Genomic DNA, 23,710 nt, shown 5'->3' on the forward strand with positions numbered 1-23,710 from the left:
GTCGAAAGACAATGTCTTGTCGTCGACGAAGCTCTCTGCCTCGACGTCGAACGGTGATGACCGGCGGTCGACGGAGTTCTCTGCCTCGACGTCGAGTACCTGTGCGACGACGGCGGAGGGGTATTGGGCATCCTCGACGCCGAGCGCCGACGAGGCACTGACGAAGACTGCGTCCTCGACGCCGATCGACGAGCTACTGTCGACGGCGGAGGGGTCTTGGTCCTCGACGCCGAACGGCTCTTCTTGGACGACGCCGGAGGGGTCACACTTCTCTACGCCGGTCGTCACCTGGATGACGACGGCGGAGGAGTAACCTCCCTCGACGCCGGTCGTCGCCTGGTTGACGACGGCGGAGAGGTTATGGATCTCGACGCCGACCGTCGCCCGGTTGATGGTGGCGGAGTAGCCTTCCTCGACGCCGATCGTCGCCCGGTTGACACCGGCGGAGGGGATTTGGATGACGGAGCTGGATCCTTCGACGTCGTCGACGTACCTGGTCTTCTCTTCGACAGTGAGCCCGCCGTCGACGGTAGTTTAGAAGAGAAAAACTCCACCGGTGGTTCTTTTCTCAGCGCTGAGCCTGACGCTGAAGTTGAAGGGTAAGAAGACTTCTTTTTTGAAGATGTATGAACCTTCTTGGAGCCCTTCTTCACCGGTGATCTTCCTCTTGAAGCCCTGTGAGCCAGGCCATAAATGCGAATCCTCTCCCTGTCTTTGAGAGTTCTTCCTGACAGGTGCTCACAATGAGGACAGGTGCCTGGATCATGATCTTCAGGCAGACACAGGATGCAGACGTTGTGGTTGTCTGATTTTGCCTTCTTGTTGCCACAAGAAGGACATTTGTCAAAGAGTGAAGGCATTCTCAGAAGAAAATGTTCACTAAACTGACTGAAAAAAGCAGTATCTTACTTGACTAGATATTAAATGTCAAAGTAAGAGCAAAAGTTGTCAAAAGTGAAGTATTTTTCTGTCAAAAACCAGAAAAATAGTAGAGCTGTGTAACCAGGGTCCTTCTCTGAAGGAGCCGGAAAGAACAACTGACCTAACTGTCACCCCTGGGGCATGATGGGATACAGGGGGTCATGAGTGCCTTAAAAGGCACAGTGTCAGTTTATTGCTATTCAGCTACAGGTTAGCTTTTCAGTCTTTTTAGACTGTGTGTTTGCAATGCAGCCTGGGAGCTTCCTATGCTTCCAGTGAGTTATGAGAATTTCTACTGCTTTCTAAGCATTAAAACAGTTTCTAAACAATCTTTGGTGTTGTTTCTCATGCTTATAATTACATGCATGGTGGAAATTCTTCACAGCATATTTCAGCTCTGATGTTATTTGGCTGCTATTGCATGATATATATATATATATATATATATATATATATATATCAAAAGGAGTTCTCTTCTATTACGAAGTGACAGGATGAGACGCACACGGTAATCAGCTTGCAGGCAGCAATTTATTTTCAGCGTGAGGCACCTGACGCGTTTCGTTTAGGACTTTAAACTTTTTCAAAGGTAATGCCTCAGTCCGTGCAGATTGGTTGTGGGTTCAGGTGGTTTTATTCACAGTATGCCCCGCCTCTGTTGGTCTTGAGGTTCGTTGGGCATTGTGGTCTCTGTAGTCCCCATTCGTGTAGTTCTTCACTTTCCAACACGTTTGCTGCAGGGAGAGGGGTGTGAGCCACGGTGTAGCTGAGTGTCCTTTAACACGCTTGCCGTTAGCATTTTCTTCCTAGTTTGCCGGTCCCCTCCTTCGTGGTTGACTGGCAATGGGTTTGCTGCTTGCATGTCAATGTTCTTTCACTCGCTGCACAGAGGTCGATGAAGTCAGCGCTGTGGTTCCTGGGACGTGATTTGCTCCGTTCCCAGGTCTGATTACCTCCCTGGTATGCTTCCAAGTCTTTTATGGGATTGCTAAGGGATCCTTACCTGACTCCAGTGTCAGGCGGCAGCCGATTTCCCCTGGGCTTCGGTTTGTCCAAGACGTGCAAATTTTGGTTCAGAGGCGGGGAAAATGTTCGGCGCTCTTGCGGTGGTGCGTGTTCTCTGCGACAGAACCAGTCGCTCAATATCAAAAGGAGTTCTCTTCTATTACGAAGTGACAGGATGAGACGCACACGGTAATCAGCTTGCAGGCAGCAATTTATTTTCAGCGTGAGGCACCCTTCTTCACCGGTGATCTTCCTCTTGAAGCCCTGTGAGCCAGGCCATAAATGCGAATCCTCTCCCTGTCTTTGAGAGTTTTTACTGACAGGTGCTCACAATGAGGACAGGTGCCTGGATCATGATCTTCAGGCAGACACAGGATGCAGACGTTGTGGTTGTCTGATTTTGCCTTCTTGTTGCCACAAGAAGGACATTTGTCAAAGAGTGAAGGCATTCTCAGAAGAAAATGTTCACTAAACTGACTGAAAAAAGCAGTATCTTACTTGACTAGATATTAAATGTCAAAGTAAGAGCAAAAGTTGTCAAAAGTGAAGTATTTTTCTGTCAAAAACCAGAAAAATAGTAGAGCTGTGTAACCAGGGTCCTTCTCTGAAGGAGCCGGAAAGAACAACTGACCTAACTGTCACCCCTGGGGCATGATGGGATACAGGGGGTCATGAGTGCCTTAAAAGGCACAGTGTCAGTTTATTGCTATTCAGCTACAGGTTAGCTTTTCAGTCTTTTTAGACTGTGTGTTTGCAATGCAGCCTGGGAGCTTCCTATGCTTCCAGTGAGTTATGAGAATTTCTACTGCTTTCTAAGCATTAAAACAGTTTCTAAACAATCTTTGGTGTTGTTTCTCATGCTTATAATTACATGCATGGTGGAAATTCTTCACAGCATATTTCAGCTCTGATGTTATTTGGCTGCTATTGCATGATATATATATAGATATATAGATATATATATATATATATATATATATGTGGGGCACATAATATAGTGTTTCCGGGGTCCCGCTTATGACTATTGATGAGGATCCCCTGGAAGAGAACTCAAAGGGATCAATGTGGGTGAAATACTTTTAGAGGACATGCTAGTGGCACAGAAACCACCTTCAAATCGTAGTAATGCATCAGGAAAATAACGTGCACAGCCTGCAAACAGGACTGATTAGGTGTGCTCTAAAAACAAGGTTAGTAAAGTATGCCGGAGTACACAAAGGAAAAATTCGGAAAACCGGGCTCAACATTATGTCCGATGATCAGATTAGTGCTAATCCCAGTAGCAGGCAAGGCAGGGACACCGGTCTCTGCCGCCAGCTCTTCAGCCTTATGGCGTGGATATTGTAAACTAGCAGCAAAGCCCTCAATCGCCGTCCACCTGGCTCCGTTGTGAGGTAGGCGCAAGCTGAAGCTCCATAACGGACTGGAAGGGAGGGGGAGGAAGAGCAGAGACAGTGGGGTGGAGGAGCGAGGGAAAAGAAATACATGAAACCTAAAACCAGTGGGGCACTCGTGAAACAGGCGCAACACTAATAGAAAGAGCTCCTATCCTTCGTTCTCTGTGGAGACTAGAGCCAGTCCACAGCAGTGACAGCTGCGAGGAGCAGGCACAGGAAGCAGTGCCCCCTGCTCTGAGGCAGGCTGCAGCACAACTTTCCATCTCGTCCGTCTGGCTCCGCTGTGAGGCAGGTCAGGCTGGAGCCTGCTGACTGATCGGGATGGAAATCGGAGAAAGTGGGACAGAGGAGTTTAAGAAAGCGCCCTCTTTTTACATGGTTGCCCACACATTTAGCTAAACAGGTGATGTACTTTGACTGAGTGTGCCTTGGGCTCCTGCCAAACAGGTACCCAGGGCCTATGTTCTTTCCTTAAAACTGCATTGAAAACAAAACCCAATTGTCACTCTCTAGACAAAGGTCAGCCCCTTGCAAATGGTACCACAGGTACCAAGGGCACTGTGGCCAGGAAAGGCCTTAAGGGCTGTAGCACTTATTGTGCCATGCTTAGAGGCCCTGTACCTTTACACACACACACACACTGCCTTTGCAGGTGTTGTGTTTTGGTACAGAATAAAGTGAAGAGTTGACATGTCACACATCCCTGTTTGCCATGCCTACAACCCACTGCCCTGGCATTGATCAGCCACCCCTCTAGCTGGGTGCACTATACTAGGGTTAGGGTACAGATGCATGAGCCCTATACCCCTACAGCGTCTAAGCCAATTCTTAGACATTGTAAGTGCAGTAATGCCATTGAGAGAATATGGTGCTGGGTGTTGGTCATTACAAACTCCACAGTACTATAATCGCTTTACTGGGACGTTTGGTACCAAACTTCTCAGCACATTAAACCCATACTGATGTCAGTGTGGGATTTAATGAAAGATGCACACAGAGGGCATATTTGAGATGCCCCCTGAAAAATGACCTAACACTAGTGTATAGGGCGAGTGGTTGCTCACCAGCTATCACAACCAGACATGTTTCTGGACCCCTGGGTCGAGAGACTGCTGCTATTGGGGGTCTGAATCTATACAGATAGATAGAATCTAGGCAGGGTCTACAAAGGGGAAGCTTCAAAGGCGTGCTGCCTTTGTGAGCTTCCACAGGCTCTTTGCTGCTTCCAGCAACTGGCCCCCCACCAGTTCTGAACCCCACTTTGGGCGGGAGAATCGGCGTGAAAACTAAATAAGGAAGGGAGGTGTGCCCACCTTTACCAACCCCACACCTCAGGTGGGGGAGGCGGGGTGAAGCACAACTCTGTTCACGCCATCCTGCAGATGGGAGGGACCCAGCCAACCAGAGTGAGGCATATGTCCTCTCCAAGTGCAGTGTGGCATAATAGGGGGTGCACCACCCACCCCAAGGAAGAGGCCTATTGTCCCAACCTTTACTTACCTGTAACGCCCCTAAATCTAGTATTTAGGGCTCCCCTAAACCTTGCCACCTCAGACGAGAACAAACCAAGAAGAAAAGAAGAAGGACTGAAGAGCAGTGCTGAAGCCAAGAGGAGGAAGACGCCCACTGACTAAGCCCTAGCCCTACTGGACTGGACTGTCCCCACCTCGAACCGGCAGAAGCAAAATCCTAATGTCTCCTGCAGCCAGCTACTTCAAGAACCCCAAGGACCTGCCCTGCCTTCCACAGAAAAGACGCTGTCTGCCGTGAGCACCGGATTTGCTCATCCACAGACTCTGGCCAAATCCGCGAGTCTGCACCACTCCACATACTTACCTCTCCAAATAGTGGTCATCTCCAGAAGATCTTCATTCCCGAGCCCACAGTCTTTGTCAAAACAGGAGAATCCCTATTGAAACCAACAGGGCACCCAATGCCAAAACAGCACCCTGCACCCATCCACCGCTACGGGTGTACTTTGGGCGCTAACTCTGACCCCCCTATGCCCTGAGCCCAACACCAGCAGCTTTGCTCCCACAACCCTGTGGCTTGCTCGTGTGCAGCCACGAACCGGAGGCCCACTATCCCCGCCTTGGATCTCAGCACTCTGCAGCTGGCCGCCCTAGTGCAGCTGAGGGTGCTTTGAGAGTGCATCCTTGATCCTGGGATAACCCTTGTTCTAACCCCAGAAACCAACCCCCAAAGACCGAGTACTTACCTGTTAACCAATAACTTAATTTCTCTCCATAGGAATACATTGACTGATTTTCCTTAAGAAATGTTGTGAGTGTGGAGTTGATTTGTAGGAAAACCTGAAAAACTACAACTGGGCAAAACTGATTTTACTTACCTCATCTCTAGGAAAAGTCCCAGTGTGATATTTAGGCATATCACACCGAGTAGAAAAAGCAACTTAAAAAGTAATCTAAAATGTAACCTGAAAAGTAATTTTGGCATTTCGACTGACCTGTATTTCAATCAACTGCATTTGAACCTGCATTAAATTGTAAAAAAACTGAGATTTTGCAGAGCATTTAATTCACTTACCTGTGTCAGGCTTGGCTCGAGAAATAAAATAACGTAATATTTGTATACAAACAAAATTGGTCTTATTTCATTCAGTCTTTGAGTGTCTGACATAATTTGCTGATTGAGTGTGTACAACAATTTGCTTAACACTACCCTCTGATAAAGCTTTACTGCTCGCCCACACTACCACAAATTGAGTGTAAGGTGCTACCTACTTATACCTCTGCCTACGTTTAAAGCTCCACTGGACTCTGCATACTATACCTCATTTTTGTACAGTATATACAGAGCCAGCTTCCTACAAGGAGCTTGTAAAATACACAACAAAGAAAAGCAAAATCAGCGTGTAGCGCTCATGAAACTGGTGCAGCGCTGAAAGTATGCTCACAATTATTTAAAACAAGCATTGGCATAGCCAATAGGCCTCACTTTTGGGACCTTATAAGTATTTAGTTATGCAGCAGAATATCCTGGGTGCAACAACACCAACTGTTGCATTGCTAAACACTTATAAGGTCCCAAAATGCGAGACCTATTGTCTATGCCAATGCTTGTTTTAAGAGCAAAAATATTTACAACAAGGGGTGGTGAGGGACAGAGTCTCTGAATTAAGCAGAAAGCTCTCACCCAGTCAAGAGATCAGGGCTAGATCCAACACCGTTTTTTAGCTCACTGCACCATCCCAGTTTCAGAACCTGGCTGTATGCAAATTAGTCTGTTCCTGTCCCAGTGCATGATGGGAACAGGGCAAACCAAACTACAAAAGCCAATTCTTACACTGGGAAGGAAACAAGCTCCCGGGGACCGGTTTCTGGCATTACAGCCGTCTTCGGCCCGGTTTGCTTGAATCCTGATGGTGCAATGAGCAAGGGACTCACATCTGAGAATACCCTTCCACGCTTAGGGTGGACAAAAATATTTACAACAAGGGGTGGTGAGGGACAGAGTCTCTGAATTAAGCAGAAAGCTCTCACCCAGTCAAGAGATCAGGGCTAGATACAACACCGTTTTTTAGCTCACTGCACCATCCCAGTTTCAGAACCTGGCTGTATGCAAATTAGTCTGTTCCTTTCCCAGTGCATGATGGGCCAGGGCAAACCAAACTACAAAAGCCAATTCTTACACTGGGAAGGAAACAAGCTCCCGGGGACCGGTTTCTGGCATTACAGCCGTCTTCGGCCCGGTTTGCTTGAATCCTGATGGTGCAATGAGCAAGGGTCTCACATCTGAGAATACCCTTCCACGCTTAGGGTGGACAAAAATATTTACAACAAGGGGTGGTGAGGGACAGAGTCTCTGAATTAAGCAGAAAGCTCTCACCCAGTCAAGAGATCAGGGCTAGATCCAACACCGTTTTTTAGCTCACTGCACCATCCCAGTTTCAGAACCTGGCTGTATGCAAATTAGTCTGTTCCTTTCCCAGTGCATGATGGGCCAGGGCAAACCAAACTACAAAAGCCAATTCTTACACTGGGAAGGAAACAAGCTCCCGGGGACCGGTTTCTGGCATTACAGCAGTCTTCGGCCCGGTTTGCTTGAATCCTGATGGTGCAATGAGCAAGGGTCTCACATCTGAGAATACCCTTCCACGCTTAGGGTGGACAAAAATATTTACAACAAGGGGTGGTGAGGGACAGAGTCTCTGAATTAAGCAGAAAGCTCTCACCCAGTCAAGAGATCAGGGCTAGATCCAACACCGTTTTTTAGCTCACTGCACCATCCCAGTTTCAGAACCTGGCTGTATGCAAATTAGTCTGTTCCTGTCCCAGTGCATGATGGGAACAGGGCATTAAATTGTAAAAAAACTGAGATTTTGCAGAGCATTTAATTCACTTACCTGTGTCAGGCTTGGCTCGAGAAATAAAATAACGTAATATTTGTATACAAACAAAATTGGTCTTAGTTCATTCAGTCTTTGAGTGTCTGACATAATTTGCTGATTGAGTGTGTACAACAATTTGCTTAACACTACCCTCTGATAAAGCTTTACTGCTCGCCCACACTACCACAAATTGAGTGTAAGGTGCTACCTACTTATACCTCTGCCTACGTTTAAAGCTCCACTGGACTCTGCATACTATACCTCATTTTTGTACAGTATATACAGAGCCAGCTTCCTACAAGGAGCTTGTAAAATACACAACAAAGAAAAGCAAAATCAGCGTGTAGCGCTCATGAAACTGGTGCAGCGCTGAAAGTATGCTCACAATTATTTAAAACAAGCATTGGCATAGCCAATAGGCCTCACTTTTGGGACCTTATAAGTATTTAGTTATGCAGCAGAATATCCTGGGTGCAACAACACCAACTGTTGCATTGCTAAACACTTATAAGGTCCCAAAATGCGAGACCTATTGTCTATGCCAATGCTTGTTTTAAGAGCAAGCAGTGGTCCATGGGACCACTGCCTGCTTAGCATGAATTCACAATCATTTTGCGACTAGGTTACTACATAATTGAGGTTGGTGGTAAAAAGTGAATGTTTTGCAACCCTTTGCAGGCCGCAAAACATTCACACATACCCTTGTAATTCGGTATTATAGAGTGACGCCCTGAACACACCCCTACTTAATACCGAATGGCAAAACCCAAATTGCAATTCGTTAAAAGTTATCAAATCACAATTTGGGCTTCGTACATCACAAAATGCGTTTTGACTGTCGCAAACGGCCCGATTCTTCGAATTGGGACGTTTGCGACCGGAACATTGCCTCGTACTTTAAATTGAATCACTTGGACTAAAATACCTGGCAAAACTGATTTTTTATTTATAAAAAGGAAAGAGTGTGGTCTAACATCCAGAGCTGTCGACTTTAGATCTAGGGAACCAGGTTTGAATCTTGGCGGCTCAATATCCTGTGATTCTGGGCAAATCACTTAGTCTCCTGGTGCTTACCAAAAACAAATGTAACTGGTGCTCATGTAAAGCCTCTAATACCTTTGGGTCGAGTTCCTGCAATATATAAAACTTCAAAATAAATTAAACACAAGGACATGAAACATGGTGCCATGCTGGCATGGAACAACATGGCAACGTTAGGCAGTATGTTCATGATGGTATGGGCCACTCATATGTGCTTGCTTTGAACCCGCCTCTGGTACAATATCTGAGATGCTTAGCTTTGGCACAATATTCTGAGAAGCATACACCCATGCCACTTTTTTTGTGGGATACAAGCCAATTGGAGAGATGCATGACAAGACACTTTTATTGATGGAGGGGAGTTTTGGTTAGTGACAAAGAGGTTCTAGTGCATTGTTTCTGACAATTACAGGTTGTCGGTGTTTTGCAAGGCCTGGTGACAAGCCTCACAGTAGTAGAAGCAGAGAGAGTAAGACACGTCCCTTTAAAAGGCAACTCTGGAGTCCGGCACCACCTAGCGGTGCAACTACCATAGCTTCCTCGCAATACATTACCTGACCAGGCCAGATGTGCTTTCATGTATATAAATATATGTTGAGGTGACACAGCAGGCACTGAGCAAAGAACCCTCTGTCCCCCCCGGCAATGGTCCTGGGTGCCAGAGATGACTTCAGCTCCAATCTAGTTTTGTTTTTTCTTTTGTTTGTTTTTTGTTGGTTGTGGGGGGAGGAAGAAAAGGAAAATGCTACTTACCAGTATGCATCCTTTATTGGCATGTAGGGCTGCTGACATTCATATCTTAGCATAGATCGTCGCCTAGTGTTGGGTCCGGATGTTTACACTTCGTTGTCCTGGAAGAGTCTTCGAAGTATCACGAGATAGGTGACTCCTCCCCTGGACTACAGTGCGTATGGGCATCATCTCCATCTTCAGATTGTTTTTCGCCATTGTGGCAAAGATGGAGTATAGAAAAGTAAGAGATGACCATGTAAATGTATGTAGAAAGAATTACTGCAGCTGTGACAGGCACCGGGGAGGAGGGTGGGCGATATGATTGTCAGCAGCCCTACATGCCAAGAACAGATGCATACTGGTAAGTAGCATTTTCCGTTCGAGGCATGTGGGCTGCTGAATTCATATCTTAGCATAGACTATATAGCAGTATCTCCTCTAGCGGTGGTCACCTGTACCAGCTGCAGCAGTTTGAAAGAGAGTTTTGAGGACAGCCTGGCCTACAGCAGCTTGCTGCTTTGCTTGCACGTCTACACAGTAGTGTTTAGTGAAAGTATGTATGGTAGACCATGTAGCTGCTCTACATATGTCTTCTAGTGGAATACTTCCTAGGAAAGCCATGGGTGCCCCCAATTTGCGCGTTGAGTGGGCTTTTGGGGGAACTGTTAGAGTGCGCTTGGCCTTTTGATAGCATATCTGAATGCACTTAACTATCCATCTGGCTATTCCTGTTTTTGAAATAGGGTTACCCTTATGTTATGGAGCAAAAGCAACAAATAGTTGTTTTGTCTTTCTGAAAGCTTTGGTTCTGTCAAAGTAATATAAAAGAGTGCTTTTTACATCTTGTGTGTGTAGGGCTCTTTCAGCCACTGACTGCGGGTTTTGGACGTAAACTGGCAAATATATTGACTCATTGATATGGAACGTTGATATAACTTTTGGCATGAACTTAGGGTTAGTACGGAGCACTACCTTTTTATGATGTATTTGCATCAAAGGTTCTTGAATTGTTAGTGCTTGCAGCTCACTCACTCGCCTAAGGGAGGTAATGGCAACTAAAAATGCCACTTTCCATGTTAGGAATTGTAATTCACACGAATGGAGTAGTTCGAAAGGTGGCCCCATAAGTCTGGTAAGTACTACGTTTAAGTTCCAGACTGGCGAAGGTGGATGTCTTGGAGGGATAGCTCTTTTAAATCCCTCCATAAAAGCTTTGATAGGTGGTATTCTGAACAGGGACAGGTGTTGTCTGTTTTGGAGATATGCTGCTATAGCAGCAAGGTGTAGCCTTATGGAAGAGTATGCTAGGTTGCATCTTTGCAGATGTAGCAAGTAACTGATTATGTTTTGGATGGAGGCATCTAATGGATTGATTTGGTTATTATTACAGTAAATTACAAATCGTTTCCATTTAGCTGCGTAGTTGGACGTCTTGCTTCCTTGATAATGTTCATACAGTCTGGAGGCAAGTTAAGATATCCGAACTCTAAGACTTCTTGAGCCAGATCGCTAGGTTCATCTGATTGGGATCTGGGTGCCTGATTTCTCCATGGTTCTGCATTAGCAGCTGTAGCGATAGGCGCAGTCTTTGGTGTGACACTACTGAGAGTTGTAGGAGTGTCGTGTACCATGGCTGTCTTGCCCATGTGGGAGCAACCAGGATCATTGTGAGGGACTGTTGCTTTAGTTTGAGTGCCACTAATGGAATCAGTGGGGTTGGCGGAAAAGCGTACGCAAATCTGCCAGACCAGTTCATCCATATCGCATTGCCCTATGACAACGGGTGTGGAAACCTGGCGGCAAAGGACTGGCATTTTGAGTTTTCTTTTGTGGCAAACAGATCTAGCTCTGGGTGCCCCCACTTTTTGAAGAATGGTTGTAGGACTTGAGTGTGAATTTCCCATTCGTGTATCTGTTGGCTGTATCTGCTTAGTAGATCTGCGATTTGATTGTCTATTCCTGGGAGGTGTTCTGCCAGGAGAAAGATGTTTTTTGGAATTGCCCACCTCCATATGCTCTTTGCTAGGTGAGACAGCTGCGGAGAGTGAGTCACTCCCTGATTCTGTATGTAGTACATGGCCGTCCTGTCCGTCCGGATTAATACAGCCTTGATGTACAAGTATTTCTGGAAGGCTTTCATTGCTAGAAATACTGCTAGCAACTTTAAGTGGTTTATATGCAGTGCCTTCTGCTTCACTGTCCAGAGCCCTTGGACTGTGCATTGAAGTAGGTGGGCTCCCCAACCTGTCAGTGATGCGTCCGCTGTTAGCACTACCTGTGGAACCGGCTCTTGGAACAGTCGCCCCTTGGAAACGTTTTGTGGGTTCCACCACTGCAGAGAGTCTACCAACACTAGGTCTTTTAGTTGTCCTTGAGCTTGGTTCCACTGCTGTGCTTGGCATTTTTGCAATGGACGCATTTGAAGTCGGGTATGAGGGACAATGAATATGCAGGAGGCCATCATGCCTATAAGCTGCATAAACAGCTGGCAAGGAGTGTTGTGGGTGAAATCTTTGAATTAGAGACTGCATGTTGGCTATCCTGGCTGGATTTGGATATGATTTTGCCACTGAGGTATCTATTGTTGCTCCCAGATATTGCTGTATGTGGGAGGGCTGCAGATGTGATTTTGGGTAATTGATGGAAAACCCAGACTGTGCAGCAGCTGGATTGTCTGAGATGTGCGGTTTGCACACTGTGCATATGAGTTGGCTTTTATGAGCCAATCGTCCAGGTAGGGGAACACATGGATGTGTTGCCTTCTTAGGTCTGCTGCTACTACTGCTAGGCATTTTGTAAAAACCCTTGGTGCTGTAGTTACCCCGAAGGGGAGAACTTTGAATTGATAGTGTTGACCTATCGTGAACCTGAGGTGTTTCCTGTGAGCTGGATGTATAGGTATGTGAAACTATGCATCCTTGAGGTCTACTGTAGCGAGGAAGTTGAAGAGTGATCATATGGAAATGCTCTGAGATTATGTATTGGTTCAGAGGTCTGAGGGCCAATATTGGTCTGAGGGAACCGTCCTTTTTGGGAATAAGGAAGTATAGGGAGTATACTCCTATCCCTTGGTGTTGAAAAGAGACAGGCTCTATGGCTCCCTTTTCTAGCATGGATGTTACCTCTTGTTGTAACAGCGTGATGTGTTCTTTGGACATAGGTCGGTGTTTGGGTGGTATGTTGGGTGGAGTAGAAGTGAGATCCAGGCAATAACAATACTGGATAATTTGTCTCACCCACCTGTCTGTGGTAATTGCGTTCCAGACTGGTAGGAATTGTGTTAGTCTGCCTCCGACAGGTGTTGAGTGGTCTGGAGGGAGTGTGAGCAAGTCACTGTTTGGTGGCGGTGGAGGCTCTGGTGTTGTTGCCGCCACATCCTCTGCCCTTGTTATTATTGCCTCTATGACCTCCTCTGTTGGAGCCTTTATTAAAGGTGCTCTGGGTATTACTTTTGAATGTAGAGGAAGTTTGGGATGTGTTGCCTCAACCTGATCCTTGAAAGGAGGAGAGACGAAAGGAACTTCTAGATTGTTGAAACTGAAGTGCTCCCATCGACTTTGCAGTATCGGTATCTTTTTTTCATCTTCTCCAAGATGGTATCTACTGTAGGGCCAAACAAAGTCTTGGTTAACTGGCTAGTTGAGGATGGTTGACTGCACTTCATTCTCAAATCCGGAAATGCGTAGCCACGCATGACGGCGTAGTAATACACTAGTGTTGAGGACCTAGCTGCTGTGTCAGCTGCGTCAAGTGCCCATTTAATGGAAGCATTTGTTATAAATTGGCCTTCCTGTATTAGGTTGTTAGCTTTAGATTTAAATGGTTCTGAGAGGTGTTGTAGTAAACCTTCCAGCTGGTCATAATGTGCTCTATCGTATCGTGCTAATAGAGTCTGTGTGTTTGCAATTCTCCAAGTATTTGCTGCTTGGGATGCCATTCTTTTGCCTGAGACTTCTAGTATCTTTGACACTTTGTCAGTAGGGGGAGCATCTCCTGTTTGTGAATTAGCTCGCTTTCGAGCGTTTGCTACCACTAATGAGTCTAAAGGCAACTGTGACTTAATATAAGAAGGGTCTGTAGGGGCTGCTTTATACTTTTTCTCAATTCTGGGATTGAGGACACGTGCTCTGGCTGGAACTTTAAATATGTCTGGCGCGTGTTTTAGTACCCCTTTTAACATAGGAAGTATACGTAAGCTTTTTTCTGAAGTTGGAAAAGTGTCAAATAGGAAATCTCTTCTATTGGGTCAGTGTGCATGTCTACATTATGATATTTAGCTGCCCTATCCACTAATTGGTTAAAGACAATGGTGTCGTCAGTAGGCGGCAGCTTTGTAGGATATGTGGAGGTGTCAGGGATGGGTTGTGGGTCGTATGTATCATAAGGATCATTTTGGTCATCCCATGTGTTATCTTGTACATCCTGATCCTCAGGGTCTACAAAGTTATCTTGACGATCGTCCCCTATGTTTTCTGTCTCATCATAATTTGGAGGAGAGTAAGGTACATAAGGCATGTCAGGAAAGAAAGGAGGAGGAGTGAAAGGCCTTGAGGGAGATGTTGCAAAGTCTTTCTTCTTTGGAGGAACAGGGGAAGAAGTGTCAGTGTCCAGAGGTCTCTACTTCCTGTGGTAAACTGTTACCCGTGCTGTTTTAGGGTCTATAAACAGTTTAGGTTGTTCTTCATCCACTGGATCAGGGTGGAAAAGTTCTTTCTCAACTGTCAACTGATTTTGGCTTAGTCACTTGTTTATGAGTCTTTGGCTCAAGGGCCTTCTGCTGTGGAGCTTCTTTCGGCTCGACTGCTGTTTTCGGGTCTGTGACCTTTTTCTGGTCAGCGACTCCCTTTTGTTCGACGTGTTTTGGTGGCTTTACTGCCTTTTTTGGTTCGGCGGCCTTCTTTGATTCGACGACCTTTTTCGGATCGATAGTGTTTTTCGACTCGATAACCTTTTTCGGATCGATTGGTGTTTTCGGTTCGATACCTTTTTTCAGGTCGACTGGTGTTTTCGGTTCGATAACCTTCAAATCAACCGTTTTTTTCGTCGACTCAGCTGTCTTCTTCGGGTCACCAGGAATTTTAGTGTGACCTGTTTTTTGGAGGTCAACACTCTTTTTCGGCTAGACGGCCTTTTTCGGTCGACTATTCTTTTGAGATTGACGACCCTTTTTGTTTCCACGCCATTTTTTGTATCAATGATTTTCTTCAGCTCGACAACCTTTTTCGGTTCAACGGCCTTTTTGGGAAGAGTGTAGCTCGTTCCCGGGGTATTAGAAGGCTTGAGTTTGGTCTTCTGAGCCGAGCCGGAAGGCGGGGTCTCTGAAGGAGTTTGTCGATCTCGACTAAGGCCTTTAGGCGATGCTTCGACCGGAGCCTTGTCTTGAGATGAAAGCGAGTTAGGGGGCTTGGTACTCATGGTTTGCCCCGGTGTGATCTGGTCATCTGAGTCCGACTGGTCCTCTACGGTGACAATTTCTAGGTCGGAGTCCGCCGCTTCTGGGAGGTCATGTTCGTCTTCGAAAATGTTCTCCGGTTCCGGTGCCTGACGCTGCATCTCTTGTCTAGCGGCCCTTCGGTTCCGGATAGTCTTCTTCGACCGGCACTCAGCACAAGCTGGACAAGCTCGAGTTAAGAGAGTTAACAACTATCGGTTCCGACAGAGGGAACCGACACACATCCGAACCCAATGGCGGAAAAAAACAATCTGGGGATGGAGGCGATGCCCATGCGCACTGTAGTCCAGGGGAGGAGCCACCTATCTCGTGATACTTCGAAGACTCTTCCAGGACAACAATGTGCAATCATCCGGACCCAACACTAGGCGGCGATCTATGCACAGATATGAATTCAGCAGCCCACATGCCTCGAACTGTATGTTTATCAGTATGTGGGAACATGGAGTGACATTGTGGGCACTTTTTAAATGGGGTCCTTTCCATCAGCAGCAGGCCCACGTGGCGTCGAAAAGGCCCAACGGCCTGCGTCGACGACCGGATCGAGATGGAAAGTGTTATTGAGTAAAGGTTTACCGAACGAGAACAATACTGTTGAGGTAGAAGGCCTTTTGGCCTTAGAAAGTTGAAAAGTTTCGATTCCGAAGTTGGAGTTGAGGAATAGCACCCGAACCCAATGGCGGAAAAAACAATCTGAAGATGGAGAAGATGCCCATGCGCACTGTAGTCCAGGGGAGGAGTCACCCATCTCGTGATTCTTCGAAGACTCTTTCAGGACAACAAAGTGCAAACATCCGGACCCAACACAAGGCGGCGATCTATGCTAAGATATGAATTCAGGAGCCCACATGCCTCGAACCAGCAGTCTGGGACTTGTTGACTTTTCTTAACACTGTGGATATGTACTAAGAAGCCCAGCTTGCAAACCACTGCTGACTAAAAAGCCCCGACTGGCTCACTCTTGACAGTTTGGCTGCCTGCTGGCAATGGAGAACGCACCCAGCACAGATGTTAAGATGGCTGACTCTAGGGGGGTACCACCTACATCACAATGTTTATAGTGCTGAGTTTTCAAGTCAGAAAAAACTGCTTTCTGGGAGCTGTCGTCTTAGTTTACTTACTTGAACCCAACATGTGATAATGATGGGTAAAAGAAAGCCCAGGGCTGAAAGCAGCAAGCGGAGAAGAGCAAAGGATTGTAAAGATACCTGGCAAGAGGTTATTGGGCCCACGGTGATGACGCCACACTGTGTGCTTGCGCCTAAGAGGTGCATCCTCAGCCTCCCGTGCAGGTTTGCCCTCAGTGGTGCACGTGTTTACAGCCACAGGCTCGTGCGGTCAGGAGTCATGCACGTAGTGTCTAAGTGTGTACAGATGAGCACGAAGTGTGGAGACACTGACAGTAGGTGGGAGGGGAGGCCGCTGGCAGTCGGTTCTCTTCCTTACTCGCTTCGCAGCCAGCAGCTAGCTGGGACACCTCATATGGGGCCTGTGTTAAAATATCAGGGGTGTTTCCTAGCAGAGATGCCATACGTGCCAGAGAGGGGAGGAATTTAGAGAGGGGGGCTGTACCTAGAACCGACAGTAGGCACAGACACTCGCACCTTCGCGCTCTTAATTTATTGTTCGTGTTCTCATTTAAAAAAGCAAATTACACAAGAAAATAGCTTCAGTGTCAGGAAGCCCCACCGGCAGTGTGTATAAAAACTTTCGGAAAGCAAAGGCCCCTGTTTCAGCCCAAGAAAAAGAGTTAAAAAAATTATAGTCAGCCAGGAGGCACCAAGACGTGTGACTTCAACCAGTCCTGGCTTGTTGCCAAGAGCAAGTTGCATTCTTGGATATGGTTTTATTTTGAATTTTATCAACTGAAACATCCAAGGATGTAGAGTTCCTTTGACTAAACAAATGAGCAGTGTGAAGGTCTAACACAGAACCTGAGGCTAGTCGGAAGCTAGGAAGCAAATCTAAACAAAGACAAGTATTGGCCGCGCAGGCGTGAAAGCGACGCGGCCGTGACAGTGAAAACGATGTATGTGTATGAGCGGCTTGCTGCATGATGGAGAGGCGGTGGGGACAGAGGCCAGCAGATTGACGCGATCTGTGGTGAAAGCTGGCGGCTGCGCTCTTGCACGCGCGTGTGAACGTATGCGCTAGGCCGTGTGTCTGCACTTTGAAAAAGCCCTAACTAAATTTCTCACCAGATCAGCGCATGCGCTGAGTCAGGCAAGACTTAAAAAAACAAGCAGGGTGGGGGGGCAGAAGGGAAGTGCACGGAACAAAACAGGCGCATTCCAAACACCTCTGATGATTAGCAGGAAACAAATGCTGTGTGTGTTGGCTGGGAAGCGAAAAGTATGCCTGCAACAGCAGGTGGGAGAAACTCATTTAATAAAATGGTGCTCACAGACTGTAAATGAAACAAGCTGGGTTACAACACAAATAAAAGGGCCAGTCTATTCACGAATCAAAAGCAACCATTTGGAATGGACAGTAACAGGAGGCAATTGAAAAAATGGGCGAACCTTTAAGTCCATACCTAAATACATCATGTTCGAAAGAGACAGTGCAAACAATGCCAAGGTGAGACCTAAAAAGGCAGTGTACAGAATATATGGCTTCTAGTGAAACAACCACATGCAAATTTAAAATACCTGTATTGTGTTTCAAGAACGTGTTCCAACTGCTATTGATAGGTAATGACCGTTTTGCATTGCTGGTTTGAATGGAATAGATGAATTTGTTCTTTATGCCTATTTTCAGGAAGATTTGGTTTGCTACGTTTAAACTAGGGCAGCAATTAGTTTACATTCAAAGTCTGCAATGAACCAGCTATGCTGGGAACTGTACAAATATGAAGCAGCTGGGTACCTTGACTGGTCTCGTACGGGTCTGCTTTTCTTTTTCTATTCCTCTGCTCATTCTGTTTCTTCTCAGGCGTCTGTTAAAAGTAACACAAATGTTGGCAAATGTTTATACCAAATCAATTTAAAGAATATGCAGTATTATAAACAGATCCTTGCTGTCTTTAATAACCGTCTGGTTTGTTCAGATGACTGGAAACACATCTCCTAAAGTTATCCTTTTAAATTGTCACAAAAACTGTTTGAAGCAGACATGTGGAGCAATTGTTAGGAAACCGATGTCTTTTGCTACACGTTTATCTGCAACTTTTATTCTTTACAGTCAACATTCTCTATGGACATTCAGAACATAATTTTCTCATGCCATGTATCAATGTACTGAAGATGATAGATGAAATGCCTACTAAAATGATAGTCCAATGAGCCATACAGAGTCTATAAAGTCTAAACAAATGGAGACAAAGGAAGACAGAAAATGCAACCGGCAAATTAAAATATTAAATTAATTACTTACCTGAAACAATGTTTTCCTGGGGACTAATCTAGGTTCAGGTGCTGTGGATCACTTTAGTTTTGTTGTTTGGTCCGGGGAAAAAATATGGTCAGAAAATAAACTTTGTTTGGGGTGATAACTATAGGTAGAGTCAGTGTCTCAGGATGTCGACAATAAAGCCCAAAATGTATCACCACATTTCCATTTTCTTTAGCCTTATTGTCCTGCCTGCACTGCCTTCAACCTCATCCAAGCCGCAATTGATGTACCGTAGGTGCAAAATGTCTTGTTAAGTCGATGTTTAATTTACTTTTATTTTCAATCCTCGTCTATTTCCCCGGAAGATGGGAGGTTGCTTACAAACCTAGGTAAGTCCCAAGTTGTAAATTTGATTACTGCAAGCAAGCTGCTACTTTCTCATGCAGCATGAACCTATTCTACATTTACATGCCATGCAACAAATGTATAGTGGTATTTTCTTTATGGTGGTCAGTGCAACGTGACATCCGATACAAATAAATATGGTAAAACTGTTTGAACCAATGCGGTCTGCTGTGTGACTGAGTATCTACAGTAATATATTTTGCAATATATACTATATATGATCATCCTGAAGTCGAATATGTCATTATATATTATGTTATGGGATTCCCTCTTTCTAGTCGAACGTGCTTTTTTGCATGTACACTAAACTCTCACCAGCCTAATTTACTGAGACTTATTTTTTTTTTTAAACATCACTGCGTATACAATGTATACAACATGTTTGATGGATTCTAAAATCAGCTGGAAATTACAATTTCATGCAACCTGTCCCAAATTCCTGTGGGGCACGGGCAGCAAAACATATTTTATTTATTGTATTCTGTCTTACCCAGGGCTTTTCAACAGGTAGCCCAGAGCTACTAGCTTCTCACCAGGACCCTGGAGGTGCAGTCCAGCATAATATACAAATCAGAGGGTCGCGCCAAGCTGAGGTAGCCCTACTCGCCTGTGGACCTCTAGAATGGCATTCTTCAAGCTTCAGCAGAACCAATGGCGGAAAAGACAAGATAGCAACCTCGCACAGGAAATGTCATGAGGGACGGACAAGGTACCGAATGGTAACAGACGTCGACGGCCAACAACAAAAATGAGGGAAGAGACGAACAGAGGACTAAGACGAGAGTTATGGACCCAACCACTCTATGGTGGAATAATGCACAAAATGTGATTCCAAAAAAGAAGTCACACTGAAAAAGAAAAGGCTACTTGCCTTCGGCAAGGATATTTGTGGTGGATAAATAATCTTTCTGCAGATTCCTCACTTGATGAATACTCCTTCATGTCTGAAGAATGGTCTAGAAAACTTTCCCCAGCAAATACTTCTCCTCTCCTCTACTGCCATGTGGTGAAATAAGGTTCAAAATGTGATATCACCTAAGTATATTATTTGCCAATGGTGAGTCGGCGTCACTTCCCAATACCCCCATGGAGGACTGTCAACAGGAATCCAGTGACATGTTATCTTATTCATCATGGCACTAGCTAAAGGGTTTATAACCTTTATTAATAAGAGCTACTTATGTTAATTAAAACCAGCCTGAGCTACTAATAATAATATTTTGCAAATAGTGACCACATCAGACAAGAATACATTAGTGGTCACTGCAAGGCAAAGTTACCAGCCGTAACGTAAAAAAGGATCTGTCAATTTGAAACACCTCTACATGGGTATTAGTTTCCCAAATGCTGCATAACTGATTACTCAAATTTCAGCTTTACATATATTTTGGGAGTTCTTAAAATAAACACATTTTCGTCTTGAATAAACAGTTTTCAATTTTGGTGTGGAGAGCTACTTATAGGTAGCTGCAGAGCCTCCAGTAGCTCACAAGCTACTCACTGGAGAAGCCTGCCGTAGCTCATCGAGGAGGAGAGAGAGAGAGGTCAGTAATCTGTAGGAAGGTTATGTATCCACCTGAAATTTCATTAGTGACGGTAAGTAACTTTTCCTCTATTTGGATACACCCTGCCTCATTTCCTCACCTTATGAATGCGTCCCAAATCAGTACCTTCTTGGGTGGTAGGACTTAGTAGTGTCAGTTCACCAAGAAAATCAAGCAACACAGTTCACACAAAGTATACATCACTGCCTGAGAAGTGAGACAAGTGTGCCTTGTTAAAGAATGGAAGGATGACCACATAGCTGTCCAGCAGCAATGGGTACTGCCTCTGGAAGAACAGTGGAAGCAACTATAGCCCTAATAGAATGAGCATGAATGCCCTTCAGGTATCTTTCTTGAGATGGAGACGAGCCAACATAGACTGGTATGGTCACTTACAATCACTAGAGGGCAACAGTTCCTAAGAAAAGAGCAGGCCCATTAGGTCGCTGAAAGGACTGGTGAAAGGGAGTCTTTCAAGGCTAGGTTGGATATGATAGTCTCAGAGGGGGTAATTCCTCCTTGTTGAGGAAGTGCCATCACATACCCAAGCGGGTGTCATGCTTCATCATTGGGCGTTGCTCCTCGTGAAGGGTGGCACTGCTGTGCCCCACGGGTCCTGCAAGAGGGCTCTTTATCTGAGATTATTTTTAGGAACGCCGCAGTGGTGAATGCAGGTGTGAGGGAGTGATGTGAGTGAGTTAAAAATACAATTTCAAGAAAAAACTGGGGTTAATCCTGTGTCCCTCAGAACCTGGGTGAATTATGATTAAAAGGAAATTTAGTTCTGTCGGGTAGTGAAACAACTAATTTGTAAATTCTATTCTCAAGACAGATGTACCAAGCACGACAGTCCTGGAGTTCAAGTGCAGTTGAGTCACCTGGATTGGAATGAAGTCCTTAAATCCGAAGACGTGAAGGAAATTGTCCATACGATTTACGGCTGTTCTCAGGAACGCTGCAGTTAGTCAGCTGACTAACTGCAGCGTTCCTGAGAACAGCCGTAAATCCAGTCCAGGTGACTCATCTGCACTTGAACTCCAGGACTGTCGTGCTTGGTACATCTGTCTTGAGAAAGACCCGCTGCGACCTCATTCATCTTGGCACGCGAAGGGTCGAAACGTCGACACTTTTTCAATTGGCCCCAATACTCCAGAAACCCAATTGACAAGCAATAAATGGGATTCTGTAAATCTGTATTAATGGACGGCCTCTTTTGAAAGTCAAATTTGTATATATCTGTATAAATTGTCTATATTGGAAATCACTATTGTACATATTGTATATGTCACATGAGCACTATTCACTATTGTCACATGTTGCACTTTTTTACTATGATATTGACAGTCATTTATGAATCACTTTGAACGCATCTTGAAAATATAAAGATATAAATAGTTCTATACAGGCTTTTCTTTTCATTTATTGTAAGAACCTGTTGTCAATTCCTGTCAGAGGGAGGTCGTAATATCACATGCAAATAGAATTTACAAATTAGTTGTTTCACTACCCGACAGCACCAATTTTCCTTTTAATCGGAGTTAAAAATACAGCACTGGTACCCTTAGAAAGCTTTATTCAGGGGTGTGTGTGGTATAGTTAAAAACAGAAGTCAATAATAATACTCTTGATCTAATAGTCAGAAGTGTGAGCACTTTCCTTCTGCTAATCTTGGTGCTAGTGGTGATGAAAGTTAACTATTCTTGGTCGACAGGTTTCACGCCTCTGGAGATCCCCAATGGGATCTTATGGCGTTTCTTCAGGACCATGCAAAGTGTAAGGAGTGAAGTACAAGGGTCTGAGACGGCGACCCTCAGCACACCCTGTAATACCTATATTCAGGTGTGGTCAGAGCGACTCTGCACCCACAAGGATAAGACCACGTACCTTTTTAAATCCAACCCCAACAGGTAGTTAGTAAAGCTTCATTGGTGTTTAGCGCAACATAGTGCATTGTCCATCAACATCTTCAAGATAAGTTACCTGCCCTACGCTGCTCAAATGACTTTGGGAGCCCAGGTACCGGACCTCTCTTTCCATTTGCTCCTAGACCCCCCTCTTTGTGTGTGTTTGAGATGGAGTGTTCACTGCCACTGTGAAAGCCACAAACACCTTGTCATCAACTCCCTCCTGCAGCTGATATAGTACAACATCCCCTTTTGCATGGACAGAGTGTAGACTAGGAGCTCTCTGAGGTCACGTATGAGGATTTTGGGAGTAGCATGTAAACCTAAGTCGGACTAATCTGTTGCAAACTCTCTTAAAACTATCCAATGGGTAAGATGATGACACCAGCACAGAATCCTTTAAAAGTATCTGATTAGGCACCTGCCAAAACTGTCTTGCCAAGGAACTGGGAAAGGGGACTATTACAGCAGAAGCTTGATGTTGAACATAAATTAGCAGAATATAAACAAAAACGAATAGTTTCTTACCTGTCGGTGTAGTTTTGCAGCTTGAAGATCTTTCTGGATTCACTATGCTGTGCATTATTCCGCGATCTGGTGGTTGGGTCCGGATTCGTAGTCTTTTTTCTCTTTTTTTCTTTTTTTTGTAGCCCAGGTGGGCGTCGACGTCCCACCATTTGGTGCACCTTCGTGACGTCGGCACGCTTCCTGCGGAAGCTCCCACCCTTGGGCGCCATCTTCGGATTCTTTTTTCTTTTCTCCTTTGTGGTGAATCCATGGCTATGTGTATTAAACTTTCCTTCAACGTAAACTTCTTCACATATATTTGTCTTGTTAAGCGTTCCCATCTTACTCTATGTCCTTCCACCTTCTCCAGCCTCATCTTTCTGGCAGAGGTGGGTGGGTTCGCTAGTGAATCCAGAAAGATCTTCAAGCTGCAAAACTACACCGACAGGTAAGAAACTATTCGTTTTGCAGCGTGAATCTTTCTGGATTCACTATGCTGTGCATCGATTTCGTAGCGGTTTTGTCACTCATGTGGCGGCTGGGTGGAAGATGAGCGTTGGTTGTTAAAGATATGTTGAAGCACTCTTTGGCCCACTTGTGCTTCCTTGTTCATCTGCACATCTACGCAATAGTGTTTAGTGAAAGTGTGCACTGAAGCCCATGTTGCCGCCAGGCATATGTCTTGGATGGGCGTGTTTGCCAGGAAGGCGATTGTTGCCCCTTTCTTTCTGGTTGAGTGGGCTCGTGGCCCCTCCGTGAGCTCTTCACCAGCTTGCATGTGGCAGAGCTGTATTGTTTTTGCAATCCATCTTGCTATGGTGTTCTTAGTCACTGGTCTACCCAGGAGACTCCTTGCGAAGGACACAAAGAATTGTTTTGTCTTCCTGTGTTCTTTCGTCCTTTCTATATAGTGCATTACTGCCCGCCTTGCATCCAGAGTGTGGCGCGCCCTCTCCGCATTTGATGTGGGCTTCTGGAAGAAGCTAAGGATCTGGATACTTTGGTTCATGTGGAATTTAGATACTACCTTGGGCATGAAATGCGGGTCTGTCCTCATCACGACCCTGTCACTGTGTATTTGTATGTACGGTTCTTGCAGCGTCAAAGCTTGTAGTTCG

At 45.4% G+C, this 23,710-nt stretch overlaps 1 protein-coding gene across 2 annotated transcripts in view; it reads right to left on the reverse strand.

The window, feature by feature from the left end:
* Positions 1 to 23,710, reverse strand: part of TLK2 (tousled like kinase 2) — a 1,405,344-nt gene that overhangs the window by 1,079,628 nt on the left and 302,006 nt on the right. For both annotated transcript variants that reach the window (XM_086923830.1, XM_086923831.1), the window contains exon 4: positions 17,768 to 17,837. In XM_086923830.1, coding sequence (XP_086779956.1) covers positions 17,768 to 17,837 — 70 coding nt within the window. The remainder of the gene's footprint in view (positions 1 to 17,767; positions 17,838 to 23,710) is intronic.

The sequence above is a fragment of the Lissotriton vulgaris genome, chromosome 5 (assembly GCF_964263255.1).
Source record: "Lissotriton vulgaris chromosome 5, aLisVul1.2, whole genome shotgun sequence".
Classification (NCBI taxonomy): Eukaryota; Metazoa; Chordata; class Amphibia; order Caudata; family Salamandridae; genus Lissotriton; species Lissotriton vulgaris.